The 14,781-nt window shown below is 40.4% G+C and overlaps 1 protein-coding gene across 1 annotated transcript in view; it reads right to left on the minus strand.

The window, feature by feature from the left end:
* The window catches only part of TMOD1 (tropomodulin 1), a 143,115-nt gene that overhangs the window by 38,935 nt on the left and 89,399 nt on the right, over positions 1-14,781 (minus strand). The window contains exons 3-4 of the mRNA XM_036741499.1: positions 12,103-12,259; positions 3,191-3,310 (exon numbers count right to left, since the gene is read on the minus strand). Of these exons, the coding sequence (XP_036597394.1) occupies positions 3,191-3,310; positions 12,103-12,259 (277 nt within the window). The remainder of the gene's footprint in view (positions 1-3,190; positions 3,311-12,102; positions 12,260-14,781) is intronic.

Raw genomic sequence — 14,781 nt, forward strand, 5'->3', positions numbered from 1 at the left:
AGGTGATTCTAGGTTTTAATCCTAGCTCCATTGACCTCTGGAATATCGTATTCCAAGCCCTTCGATCTCTTAATGTAGAAGCTGCCAGATCTTGGGTTATTCTTATTGTGTTTCCACAATACTCAAATTGTTTCTTTCTGGCTGCTTGCAGAATTTTCTCCTTGATCTGGGAGCTCCAGAATTTGGCGACAATATTCCTAGGAGATTTCTTTTTGGGATCTATTTGAGGAGGCGATCGATGGATTCTTTCAATTTCTATTTTGCCCTGTGGCTCTAGAATATCAGAGCAGTTCTCCTTGATAATTTCTTGAAAGATGATATCTAGGCTCTTTTTTTGATCATGGCTTTCAGGTAGTCCAATAATTTTTAAATTATTTCTCCTGGATCTATTTTCCAGGTCAGTGGTTTTTCCAATGAGATATTTTACATTGTCTTCCATTTTTTCATTCCTTTGGTTCTGTTTTATAATATCTTGATTTCTCATCAAGTCACTAGCTTCCACTTGCTCCAATCTCATTTTTAAGGTAGTATTTTCTTCAGTGGTCTTTTGGACCTCCTTTTCCATTAGGCTAATTCTGCCTTTCAAGGCATTCTTTTCCTCATTGGCTTTTTGGAGCTCTTTTGCCATTTGAGTTAGTCTATTTTTTAAGGTGTTGTTTTCTTTAATATTTTTTTCAGTATTTTTTTGGGTCTCCTTTAGCAAGTCATTGACTTGTTTTTCATGGTTTTCTCGCATCCTTCTCATTTCTCTTCCCAATTTTTCCTCTACTTCTCTAACCTGCTTTTCCAAATCCTTTTTGAGCTCTTCCATGGCCTGGGACCAGTTCATGTTTTTCTTGGAAGCTTTTGGTGTAGGCTCTTGCACTTTGTTGACCTCTTTATGCTGTATTTTTGGTCTTCTTTGTCACCAAAGAAAGAATCCAAAGTCTGAGACTGAATCTGGGTGCGTTTTGGCTGCCTGGCTATATTTCCAACCAACTAACTTGACCCTTGAGTTTTTCATCGGGGTATGACTGCTTGTAGACTAAAGAGTTCTGTGTTCCACGTTTGGGGGGGATGCGCCAGCTCTGGCACACCAGCACTCCTCCTTCCCCAAGAACCCCCACCCTGGACTGGGTTAGATCTTCAGCAGGCTGTGCGCTCCTGCTCTGATCCGCCATTTAATTCCTCCCACCAGGTGGGCCTGGGGCCAGAAGCAACTGCAGCTGTAGCTGTCCCACCTCCGCTGCAGATGACGTGTATGATTCATGAGACCTCAGTATTAGGGTAGCTGAAGGGAATATGCATATATATATATATATATATATATGTTTATGTATATATATATGTGAATGTGTATGTATGTATATATGTATGTGTATATATATATATATATATATACATACATACAGAGAGAGAGAGAGAGAGAGCGGACACAGGGTAAGTTGAAGATAAAGGGAAGATATCTAAAAGAAATAAAATCAAATTAAGGGATGAGAGAGGAATATATTGAGAGAGGGAGATAGGGAGAGATAGAATGGCGTGGATTATCTCGCATAAAGGTGGCAAGAGGAAGTAGTTCTGTGGGAGGAGGGGAGAGGGCAGGTGAGGGGGGAATGAGTGAATCTTGCTCTCATCAAATTTGGCCTGAGGAGGGAATACCAGACATACTCAATTAGGTATCTTACCCCACAGGAAAGAAGAGGGAAGAAGATAAAAAAAGGGGGGGATGAAGGAGGGGAGGGCAGATGGGGGTGGAGGTAATCAAAAACAAACACTTTGGAAAGGGGACAGGGTCAAGGGAGAAAATTCAATAAAGAGGGATGGGTTGGGAAGGAGCAAAATATAGTTAGTCTTTCACAACATGAGTATTGTGGAAGGGTTATACATAATGATACACATGTGGCCTATGTTGAATTGCTTGACTTCTTAGGGAGGGTGGGTGGGAAGGGAAGAGGGGAGAGAATTTGGAACTCAAAGTTTTAAAAACAGATGTTCAAAAACAAAAAAAAAGTTTTTGCATGCAACTAGAAAATAAGATACACAGGCAGTGGGGCGTAGAAATTTATCTTGCCCTACAAGAAAGGAAAGGAAAACGGGATGGAGGGGAGTAGGGTGACAGAAGGGAGGGCTGACTGGGGAACAGGGCAACCAGAATATACGCCATCTTGGAGTGGGGGGGAGGGTAGAAATGGGGAGAAAATTTGTAATTCAAACTCTTGTGAAAATCAATGCTGAAAACTAAATATGTTAAATAAATAAATTTTTTAAAAATGAAAAAAATAAATAAATTGGGCTTTGAGTCATAGTAAAAATATTTCCTGGGCTAATAGAATTTGTTTCACATGATTTTAAACTTACAGAGTTGTTAAAGTGGGGAACAATTCATTTCCTGCAAATTCTAACAAGAAACATTAAGAATTTCACAAACTGAAAGACAGAATTCATTCAATGGTGGTTCATGTCAACCAAGTTCCTGGAATTGCATTCTAAGATACTGAGATTCTCTATCAGTAGAAGACAGTGTAATGTAGTGGAAAGCATGCTTGTTTTGCAATCAGAGTCCCTGAGTTTGAAGCCTGTCTGCTACCTACTATCTGTAAGTAGTGCAGGTAGTAGTAAATTCTCCTGGCTCTACTGTTGCATCAATTAGTCATGTCTGATTCTCCGTGACCTCATTTGGGGTTTTCTTGGCAGAGATACTGGAGTGGTTTGCCATTTCCTTCTCTAGTTCATTTTACAGATGAGGAAACTGAGGGAAACGGGGTTAAGTGACTTGCCCAGGGTCACACAGCTAGTAAGTATCTGAGGCCAGATCTAAATTCAGGAAGAGGCCATCCTCCTGATTCCAGGCCCAGCACGCCATCCAATGTGCCACCTAGCTGTCCTCTAAGTGCTGGGAATAGGAACAAAAGACAGCCCCTGTCTTTAAGGAGCTTTCAGTCTAATAATAATGTCTTTAAGGTATTTGGGAAGCTGAGAGGGCCATTTCTGCCTAAACAGATTAATTCTTTATGAAGATGAAGCAAACAGTGCTCCTCTTCTAATTAGAACTCAACGACCACAGCAAAATCCCACCATACTAAACTTCCTAATTTGCAGAATATAATCTAGATTAAATGAGAAGGAAAATTTTTTGAAGCTTTTAGCAAACTAGTAAATATAAGCAGGTGCAGGAATTTTTAAAAAATGCTTCTGAGATGTCTCTTACCTGCAATGTCACACAGTTCTGCATCAGATGCATTGGCCAGAGCCTCCTCTAATTCTGGTTCTAAGGTTACACTTTCCAGAACAGGATCAATTGGCTTTTGCTTGGGGACCCACACTTTCCCTGTAAATGTAAAAAATAATGTCAGTTATAATCCATCCTTTTAAAATAACAGGGTGGCAAGGGGAGGATTTACTTATTAGGGAAAAGTTTATTGACATGATTACAATGCATGCTTTGAACCTGAACATTGCCTTAAAGTTTCTAGAGAGAGAAAAAAAACCTTAGCATGTATCCACTCAGTGACTGGACAAAGACTGGACCTGGGTCTACGGGTCCTGATCCTGTTGCTAAGGAATCATCTCTACAATTTAGTTACCATAAAGTATTAAGGACATTGAAATACTTGCCACAGTGAACATGCTGTGATGTGTCCATATTTCAGCTTTTATAGGTGTCTACGTGGAGAAGTCAAATTGGCAGAAAAAAGTGGTAAAGTTGACATAAAGAGGGAAAATAACAAATATTGGAGGAGACTTTTGGGAAATTTGTACATTAACACACTGTTAGTAGAGCTGTGACTTTTCCCAGTCATTTTGGAAACCGATTTGGAACTATGTCCCAAAAGTTACTAAATTTTGCATGACCTTTGACCTAGTGATACCACTACTAGACCTATATCCAAGGAAATCAAAGAAAGAGGAAAAGGGCAATTATGTACAAATTTATTTATGAAAGCTCTTCTTGTAGTGGCAAAGAACTGGAAACTAAGGGGGAGCCCATTGTAGCAACAATCCAGCTAGCAGCTGTTGTGGGGATGAAGGACTAACACAAGCCCAATAACAAGAAAGCTGCTAGCCCAGGTTCTTTTGATCTGCTTTACTAAGGAAAGCAATGTTAAGGGATTAACAAGCTTACTTTAATTCCGCATACAAATATCATTCACTTAGTTCAGGAGGAAAAGCCAGCAACCTGAACTTCAGAGCAAATACAAACAAATTACAAACATACACAATATAAACAGACCAGATCACAATTCATAGTTACCAGGAAAGCATCAACATCTGGATTTACAGGCCGGGGGCTCTTAAAATGGCTGCCCAGAGTCCCACACCACTCTTCCAGTGACTGAGAGCCCCAAACAAAACATCTGGGTTTCTTCAAATCTGGGGGGCTCTTAACAACAGCTACCCAGAGTCTCCACAGCAACACTCTTCCAGTGAGTGAGAGCCCCAAGCAAACAACTCTGTTCTCTCTTTTTATATAGTCTTTGGACGTCATCAAACATCATCTGAGCGACCAGAACTTAGGTACATACTATTGGCTCTGGTCTTAGCAACTCCCCTGAGGGCTTCACACCCACATTGGCTTAGTACCTAGTAGTTAGGGGTTTGGGCCTATGGTTTTGTACCTTGTAAGGCTCAATCAAAGACCCTTGATTAATTTAGCATTCTAAAACAGTAAAAAAGTCCCAACTTAATTAATATTATACCCATCAATTGGAGAAGAGCTAAGCAAATTATGCTACATTAACGTAATGGAATACTATCGTGCCATAAAAACTATGAATGGTACAATTTCAGAAAACCCTGGAAAGATTTGTATGAACTGATGCAGAGTGAAGTCAGGCAGAACCAGAAGAATAATTTCTATAAATATAATACAACACTTTAAAAACAACTTTGAAAAACTTAAGAACTCTTATCATTATCATTTTTATGATGAAGCATGCTACCCACTCCCTGACAAAGAAGTAATACTCTCAGAGTACAGATGGAGACATATATTTTTCAGACATGGTCAAACTGGATTTTGTTTTAGTTTACTAGGCATATTTGTTACAAGGGTTTTATTTTTCTTTTTTCCCCTATGAGGGGAGTGAGATAGAAAGGACAGAAAATCCATCTTTGATAATTGCAAGAAAGAGAAAGAAAGGAAGAAAGGAAGAAAGAAAGAAAGAAAGAAAGAAAGAAAGAAAGAAAGAAAGAAAGAAAGAAAGAAAGAAAGAAAGAAAGAAAGAAAGAAGGAAGGAAGGAAGGAAGGAAGGAAGGAAGGAAGGAAGGAAGGAAGGAAGGAAGGAAGGAAGGAAGGAAGGAAGGAAAGAAAGAAAGAAAGAAAGAAGGAAGGAAGGAAGGAAGGAAGGAAGGAAGGAAGGAAGGAAGGAAGGAAGGAAGGAAGGAAGGAAGGAAGGAAGGAAGGAAGGAAGGAAGAAGGAAAGAAAGAAAGAAAGAAAGGAAGAAAGAAAAGAAGGAAGGAAGGAAGGAAGGAAGGAAGGAAGGGAGAAAGAAAGAAAAGAAGGAAGGAAGGAAGGAAGGAAGGAAGGAAGGAAGGAAGGAAGGAAGGAAGAAAAGAAGGAAGGAAGGAAGGAAGCAAAGAAGGAAGGAAGGAACGAAAAGAGGAAGGAAGAAAGGAAGGAAAAAGGAAGAAAGAAAGAAAGAAAGAAAGAAAGAAAGAAAGAAAGAAAGAAAGAAAAGAAGGAAGAAAGAAAGAAGGAAAGAAAAGAAGAAAGGAAAGAAGGAAGGAAAAAAAGAAAGGAAGGAAAGAAGGAAAGAAAGAAGGAAGGAAGGAAGAAAAGAAAAGAAGGAAGGAAGAAAGAAAGAATTTTTTAAAAAAGAAGAGTGTCCACAAGATCCATCTCTAGTTTAATTTCTGGGCAATCTGGTCATGCCCTGGGTTTTTGTTGACCACATGAACCACTGGGGAATACACTCACCTTCAAGAACCTCTGGGCCTAGAATAGTGTTTGTAACCAAAATATTCCCTTCTCCCAAGTCATGAGGTCTGGATCAGACAAGGAAAGTCTTAAGAAGTTTGAACAAGGATAGAATGTATTGAAGGGGATGGAGGTGGTATTTTATGAGATAACAACTTTCACCATCATGTCTGCTACAAGGTTTTGGGTCTAGCATAGGGATGAAAAAAAAACTGCTGCTTGGGTTTGCCAAAGCCAATTTCTACTTCGGTTGTCTAGCGTAGTGGTCCACAAAGTGAGGTCAGAGGCATATCCCAGGGAGCATGTGATCAACCAAACTGAGGATGACAACATGGGTAGCACCCCACCCTCCCCAGAACAGTCATCATGGAGCTTGTCTCCAACCCAACCATATCTATCTTGAACTCCAGCATTCCTCCTTCTGAGTCCAATGTCATCTCTTCAGAGCAATTATCACCTACAAGACACCCAGACACCCAGAGCAGCAGCTATGAAGATGCCACTGGAAAATGCTTCCTCCTCCTCCAGATACTCACCTCACCCTGTCAGATCCCCTTGTTTCTCTGTATTCTAGACAAGCAACCACTCACAGCCCTGCCTCCCTGCCCTTCATTTTGGTTGATACTTAGTGAGTCACAGAGAATGAGTAAACATGGATGAGAGCAGATTTCATTAAATTTTCTTTCCCCAAAAAACTCACCCTTTTCTAAACTTCCCTATTATTGCTGATGGCACCGGCATCTTTCCAGTCACCAAAGTTCAGTGTCATTTTCAACTCCTTACTCCAATTAGTTGCCAAATCTTGTTGTTTCTACTGCCACAACATCTCTTGCATCTGTCTCCTCTCTAAGCAAATGGCCTCCCTTCTGGTTCAAAGGCCTCATCACTTCTCCACTGGATCACTGCAAATAACCTTCCTAACATATGATCAAACACATTATATCATGTAAACAATTGAAAAAGTTTATAGGGACCATTGATTTAGTGGAATGCCTTTGGGTACTTCAGTAGCTTCATAAGATGGGCTGACTGACCTGAGGGGCTTGGGATTCAGGAACCCACTACTCCCCTTTTCATGGGTCCACCTATCAGTGCCAGGAATTTCATTTCCTCTTTCTAAAGCTAACACAGACAATGAACCTAGATTTAAACGACATGAACTCTATAGATTCTAAGAGTAAGAGAAAACATCCAGACAGGCAAGCACCTTATAGTTCATCAATTCCTGGGGGGAAGGAAAGAGTTCAAAGAGGTACTGAAAAACTAAAGGGGCAATACATAACCTTAATGGCATGATTCAGAGTTTAAATTGACCCAAGTATATCTGGATGTCTATCTTTCATTTGCTGTCTTCTGTGATGTGAATGTAGTTTGTTTGTTTGAACAAAGCCCTTTGACTCTGACAGAGATCACTGCACATCCCACTTGACCTAGGGGACTAGATTTAGCTGTGAGCAGCAGTAATCATGAAGTGCCCAGTGATGACTACAGATCCTTAATTCTCTATTCTTCTCCACTCCTCTTCACCTCCATCTCTTAACTGGGTTCAGTGATCCTGATGGTGATGTGGGTATCTGTGCACAACACTTAAGGACTTCTAACATCAGATCTAGTCAGACCTTGGAACCATCTAGCTGGCATAGAGGGACAAAGAATCAAACCAGATCTATGATATAATTATGTGATCTGTGGTTATCTGTAGGTTAGGGATTTTATATTTGCAGTTCTTAACTCACAGAGTTATTATTGGAAGTAAATAAGAAGCAATTTAGAACTAAGAAATTCTATATAAAACTAAGATGATGATGATTATAATATGACTCATTCTCTATTGCCCTCTGGATAGAGTCCTAATTTCCTTAATTGAGATTTTAAAGCTTTACATCTTTCCAACTTTATCTCTTCCCTAATTCCCAACACTAATCCTTCATTGTAGGAAGGCTAGTCTCTTCCTTGCCTTATAGCCACACTGGGCTCAATCCTCCTTTGTGATTTTCCTCATGCTGTTCCATCTGCCTGGAATGTCCCACCTCCCCTATCCACCTATCTATCATTTAAGATACACATCATCCACAAAGTAGCCCCCTAGCGACTTTTGCCTCTTCTGAATCAAGAGGCAGCATGAGAATAGTCATCCCCTCTAAAACACAGGGCACAAAGTGAACATTAGTTCATATAGTATCCATTGAGCTCATAAAGTATCCCTGCCAGTCGAAAAACAACAGCCAGAGCTGAGCCTGCTCTTCACCATCAGTGTCTCTTGAGACAGAATGACGAAGGAAAGGCTGGTAGTGTGTCTCAAATTTTCCTTTGCCTTCCTGAGTATAAGCATGCTGTCATGCAACAGACACTCTCTGAGTTGCTGAAATTGAACTAATTGCCCTGAGTTAGAGAGACAAATTATTTCATAATTGTTGGAAGCAATGGGTCTTTGCTTCCTTTAAATAATATGAGAAGAAAACATCTTCTAGGCACTGTCAGACTGACGAAAACCAGTTCTCCCTTGTATAAATGAATGCTGCAAAACGGTCCACGCTCTTTTCAGCAGTTTGTAATCTCATAACGCTCTAGGTTTTTTTATGAATTATAGAACAAATCCAAAACAAATTCTAGTTTTATTTACTCTACACGCAGAGAGACGCACGCATTGTTAGTACAATGGAGAATCAGTATGACAGAAATGGGAGGGCAGAAAGGAGCTGGGAACGTGTGCCAGGAAACTATCCAGTATTTCTCCTTAATGGGTCTGTAATCAGCTCTCATATTTAAGCCACAGGGAGCAATTGACATTGCTGATATTAGATCCTTCGGTCTTAAGGCTGGCCCCATAATTCTGCTGGGTTGCAAAGTAAAGTGATTGTTTGGCAGCAAGACAAGCATTTGGGTAGAGCCTAACCTGGAAAGGCAGAGGGAGAAGAGCAGTCTGGGAATTCATGAAGTCATAGATTTAAAATCGGAGGGGACCTTGGAGGGCATCTACTCTAATCCCTTTGTTATACAGATAAGGAAACTGAGGTTAAATAACTTGTCCGAGGTTATCCGTGTAGTAAACGTCAAAGGTTGGATTTGAAACCATCTCTACCCTGCCCCCACCTCTATACTTCCATATCCAGAGCTCTTTCCACTAATTCTTTTCCTTTCTGTCTATTCTCTACCAGGAAACCTCTCCTCTGAAGAAGGCTCCTGGTAGGCCAGTACCATTTATTGTCATTATGATAATTGTTGTTAATACTACTATTATTGCATTGGCTGTGTCTTATGTATCTGTGCCTCATAGTGCGGGAGGGGAGGGGTTGGAGACCCCTAATACAATCATCATCATCATCATCATCATCATCATCATCATCATCATCATCACTACAACTTTAAATGTATTATACAAATCGATCCTACCAGTGATTCTGGTGGGGGCAAGCACTACAGGTATTACCCCTCTGGAAGGTATCATTCCCCTTAAAAGAGGGACTGGAGGCTAAAAGATTTTAAGTGACTTGTCCAGGGCACCCCAGCTATGAAGTATTTGAAGTGAGATTCTGATTGGTCTGAGTCTCCTTGATTCCAAGGCCCAGATATTACCCACTATACCATGCTTGGGTCCAAATATACACATGATTCATTCTTCTTTATTAGAACCATAGGAGCCTAAGAATACTGACATGAGGTACCAACAACACGGGCAGTCAATTTCCACTGCCTGTGGTAGCACGGATAAACCCCAGTAGCAAACAATCCATACTGGGAATTTCCTTGCTGTCAAAGCAGTATCTGAGTACTGGAGACACCAAGGTCAAATCGGAGCAGTCAGAGCTTTGGTATTTAATCTCGGGGATGAGTCTGAGTCATACACTTTCCTCTGCTCCCTTTTCTAGGTGCCCTCTAAGTGTTCTCTGATCGATTTCTTCTCATGAGACAATAAGACTGTGGAGAGGCAAACAAACTGCTTAACAAATTACAAACATAGGAGGAGGAAGGGGTCAGGGTAGTAATGACTGGCTTAGCTGCTGCTGAATTCTCTGTCACCCTCTTCCCCCCCCCCCCCACCATTCTGAAGGTCCAAACAGGAGTTTCTCTTCTTCCATTTAGAACTGCATTGAAGGTTAGTTTTTCTTCTTCTTTACATTTCTATCACCTCCCAGCAATATGGGTACAATGGAAAAAGCACTGACTCTGGAATCAGGGACCTGACTTCAAATGTTGCCTCTGAGACTTACTGCCTGTGTGACCTTGGGTTAGTCACTCTTCTTGCTTGGTCCTCAGTTTCCTCCTCTCTGAAATGAGGAGATTGGACTAGCTGGCCTCTGAGGTCCTTTCTAGATCTATGATCTTACAATATCCTCCCCCTTTCTGTGACAATTTTAGCAAAACAAACTTGACATTCTGACAAATACCAGATAGTTGTGAGCTCCAAACATTAGGGAACACTCTCAGGTAGTCATTGCCTGCTGCCCTTTCTATTAGCATGACCGAAGTTACCTGACCAGTATAACAACAAAAGGCAAAAAAAAACAGGGTCAGAGGAGTACTGGGGTACTCCAGTAACAATAAGAACTCAGCAGGGAAATCATATTATGAGGGACTTTTTGAGGTGATTAGGAAAAGAAAACATGCCTGGAATGTGTGGTGCCCAAGGAAAGACTGCCACAGGAATAAGACAGCACCAAAAAGATGGATAACATGCAATGTGCAAATATTCTCAATTTAACTATCTATGTTAGCACACATATAATTTATTCAATACTAATATCAAAATATTTGTGTTAAAAAACTTCTTGATTATTTGCTTTATAGAAACTGGCTTGGCCTAGTAGGTAGAAAGCTGTCCTTGAAGTAAGGATGACTCGGATTTAATTCCTGCCACATCCAAGGCAAGTCACATAACTTTTCAATGCTCCAGGCAGCCCTCTATGACTAGAAATAAAAGAGAAGTTATCCATTTGCATTAATGGAAGGAATTTACATACTCAGAGATCCCCCATGAGGATGAAGTCACTGGTTCAAGATTACTAGCTCCACTCCCTTGCACCCTCTTTCTCCTCCAGAGAGACACACATAAGTAGAAAGTGATTGGAAGATTGCTGCTCCTCTTAGGACAACATTAGTTTTCTAGTGAAGGCTGAACATCAGTGGAGTCTGAGACACTACTAGAAACCCTTCACAGGTGATCCTTTCACCTATACAGGGATGATATATGGTAGCACCATTTATTAAGTAAAAGTTGTCCTATGCTCAACAAGGGAGAGGCAATATGGCAGAAAGGATGATCCACTTGAGTCTGGCTCCCTTTCTACTACAAATTAGCAGTGTGACCTTGGGCAAATCACAACCTTTGTGAACAATGGCCTCCTCAACTACAAAAGGCAGGAAGCAATATCTGTTATAACTTCCTCGAAGGTTTATCGTGAAAATCAAATGAGAGAGTCTATGTAAAATGAGTCATCATCTGTCAAGGACCATGAATAATGCAAGCTATTATCAATAAATGTCTGGTGAGGATGTGTACCAAGTAGGACAAATCTCCCTTTTACAATATTAAAGCCCGTATAACAGAACTGGTGTTGCCATGATGTTACCTCTTTGTTGTAATATGTAAGGTTACATCAACACGGCATAGTGGTGGATCATCATACATCTAGAACTAAAAAGGTCCTCGAAGGTCATTCAGTCCAATCCCCTCATTCTGCAGGTGAGGAAAGTGAGACCCAGAGAACTTAAGTGACTCGACATAGGTCATACAGTCAATGTGTCAGTGGCGGGGCTTGAACTCAGATTACTGGGTTCTCATTCCAGAGCTAGAGTTCTTTCAACATATTATGCTACTTCAGGAAGACCTGGATTCAAATCCTGACTCTCTTATTCAGTGGTCATATGACCACAGACAAGTCACATATATAACCCCCTTTTAGACTTAATTTCCTTGTCTGTAAAATGGGGATAATAATACTTGCACGGTTGTCATGAGGACCAAATGAGATGATGTATGAAAACTGCTTTGTGGTTTAAAGCTTCCTATAAATATTAGTTACTACCAGTCTGTGGTTCTGTCAGGTAATAACATAACCTATGCCTTTAGAACATCTTTTACAGCATAAGAATCATACCTCGCAGCAAAATGTTGAAAAAGATGACAAAACATAGGTCCTAGAATTATCTTATGAACTCATTAGCAGGGCCATGGCCCACTTGGAGAAATATTTGATGATACCTCTTTTTTCTCCTGTGTAGGGGACCAGATCTTCTCGGTCCTTAAATTCTTTAGCTTGCTTTTCCAAGTGATCCAGAAGGTCATCTCTTTTAAATGGGCCTGTAGGTGGTTTTGTGGTCTGATCCTTCTGTCTCAGTCCTGCTGGCAATAGTGCATTCTAAATTGGAGAAAAAGAGAGAGGGAGGGAGAGAGAAAATGAGGGGAGGAGTAAAGAGAAAGGGAGAGGAAAGAAAAAAAGAGAGAGGGAAAGGGAATGAGAAAGAAAAGAGAGAGAGGGAAAGGAGAATGGAAGAGAAAGAGGAAGGAGAGGAGAGAAGGAAAGAGAGGAGAGGGAAAGGGAAGAAAAAAGAGAGAGAGGGAAGAGAGGAGAGGGAGGGGGAGAAGGGAAGAGGGAGGATAGGGAGGAGAGGAGAGAATGATTAACAGCTAAAAAGTTATATTTTTAGGAAACTCATCTTAATATAGATGATTTCTTCAATGAAAACTAGAATTTTAGAAAATATATCTGATGCAATAGTCAGTTGGTGCTGTCAAGGAGTCAACACTACTTACTGATTGCCAATGCACTGAGTACTGTACTATGAACTAATGTGGGAGAAGAAGTGAGGAGGAACGGTATTTCAAAAGAAATGGTAGAAATGACCCTTCCCCTAAAGAAATTTGTCATCTCATTAAAGAAATACAAATGTTTAAATCTATTTACAGTTTAGTATATCCACAAGTGCAAATTAACATAGAACATACTGGGAAGATGAATTATTAATTAGATTTTGAAGAACTTTGGGGGATAGACTGTTGGGGAGACCAGGGGGGAAGAAAATGGACAAAAGCATGAGAAGGTGTAAGTCACGTATCGGGGACTGTCAGCAGATTATTTTGATTATTTAAAAGGAAATGAAAATGGTATTAAAGTGAGTAGCAGGACAGGGTGGTGACTGGAGAGCTTTGAAGACAAAATGAGGGGTTGGGATTTTATACAGTATCCAGCACTCCTAGACAAAGAGTAAATGTTAACTGACTGATTAAATTGGTATTTTAGGGACACATTTCAGCAGCTGTGTATTGCATGGAGGGACACCAAAATTAACTCGAGTCTTGGAGACTAACAGTTTCAGTAATCCATGTACGAGGTATGAATCATGGTGGTGATTGGAAAAATAGGAAAGAGCAGCTCAGAGAAACATTTCCAAGTAGTCAGTAGAACTCAGAGATGATGAAAGAGATATGTAGTTAATCAATGTTTTTATTTTCAGGTCTGTACTTCAGCAAATGGCTGAAGATGTTTGGCTAAGGAAAAAAAAGGTTTATTTATGGGAGTATTCACTTAAAGCAAAATAGAGCCTATACTCATGACAGATAGCTACAGACTAAAAAATGATAAAAATCCTAGGAGGGATTTATTTCCTATACCATAGAACTTTGATATGATCTGTAAATGGATTTAAACTATGAGTCAAACAAAAAAATCTTGGAGTTGGAGAGATTTCTGAGGGGAATAACAAGCACGCAGGAAAGTGAAGCTCAAAATGATTTTGGATGAGTGCCAAAAAATTCCCTAAGTGTAAGATAGGTTAACTTACATTCAGGTCTCACTTTGAGCATGTGATGAGACACAGTTGCTTTTGTTACCAAACCCAGGCTATTTTTAAGTTTCTTCTTATTGTTGTGCGAGCAGTTGAAGATTCAAAGTTGGAATTGCGAAGCATTGGACAAAAGCTTTCATTTGTGAAAGTGGGAGGATGAGAACCCCCTGATCAATTCGGTGAATACTCCCAAGCAATTTGAGATTTCAGCACTGTGATCCTCGTGGTAATTGGGTCCTAGCCCCTTGCTGAGGTACAAAAGGTGCTCCTTTAATTGGTTCCCATTGATTTGGGCTGCTTCCAAGATCGGTGACTCTGAGTTAAGGGCAGGGCAGAGTCTTGTTGGAAGACATAACCTATCCACTGTGATTTATAAAAACAAGATGTAAAATGGCTTAGTTCTCTCTCTCCCTTGGATTTCCACTTTGGAGTGTAGTAAGGGAAGGGAGCTTCTCTCCCACCTTTATTCCCCACTCCACCCCCTAACAGAAAGTGACTACTTGCATGAGACGCCCATGATAATCAGTATGCACCTGTCCAGCCTAATAGGCTTCAGATTCCTGGCTGCCTAAGGTCTGTTTCCTTTTCTCTATTTAGGAGTTCCTGAGAATGATCTTCCATTGCCTAGAGAGCAAGTAAAGAATAAGGACTGGCTAATGTCATCTGTCCTTCTGGCTTCAGCCTAGTGGCTACTGTGCTAGAGTTTAGTGGCTTGCTGTTGGCTTGGAAGGGAGTCTCTAGAAGAGACTCCACATCCAGAAGACGATGACCAGGATGATGAAGGGCCTTAATTAAGATCATAAGATCATGCCATATGAAGACTGGCTGAGGAGACTGGGGATATTAAGACTAAGAAACACAAGCCTTGGGAGAAGCCATGATCATTGTCTTGAAGTATTTGAATGCTTGTCAAGAGATTAGATTTGTTTTGTTTAGAAGTTACAAAGAGGCAAATTTCAAGTCTGATACAAGAAAAAACTTCTAATACCCAAAATGATCCTCAAGTAGAAGTAGTATGTTCCCTTTATAGAGGAACCAGGAATGGATTTGACTTGAAGGTATCCAGGGTCATATGATAGCTAATAGGGATCATAGA

Source organism: Trichosurus vulpecula, chromosome 1, assembly GCF_011100635.1.
Source record: "Trichosurus vulpecula isolate mTriVul1 chromosome 1, mTriVul1.pri, whole genome shotgun sequence".
Taxonomy (NCBI): Eukaryota; Metazoa; Chordata; class Mammalia; order Diprotodontia; family Phalangeridae; genus Trichosurus; species Trichosurus vulpecula.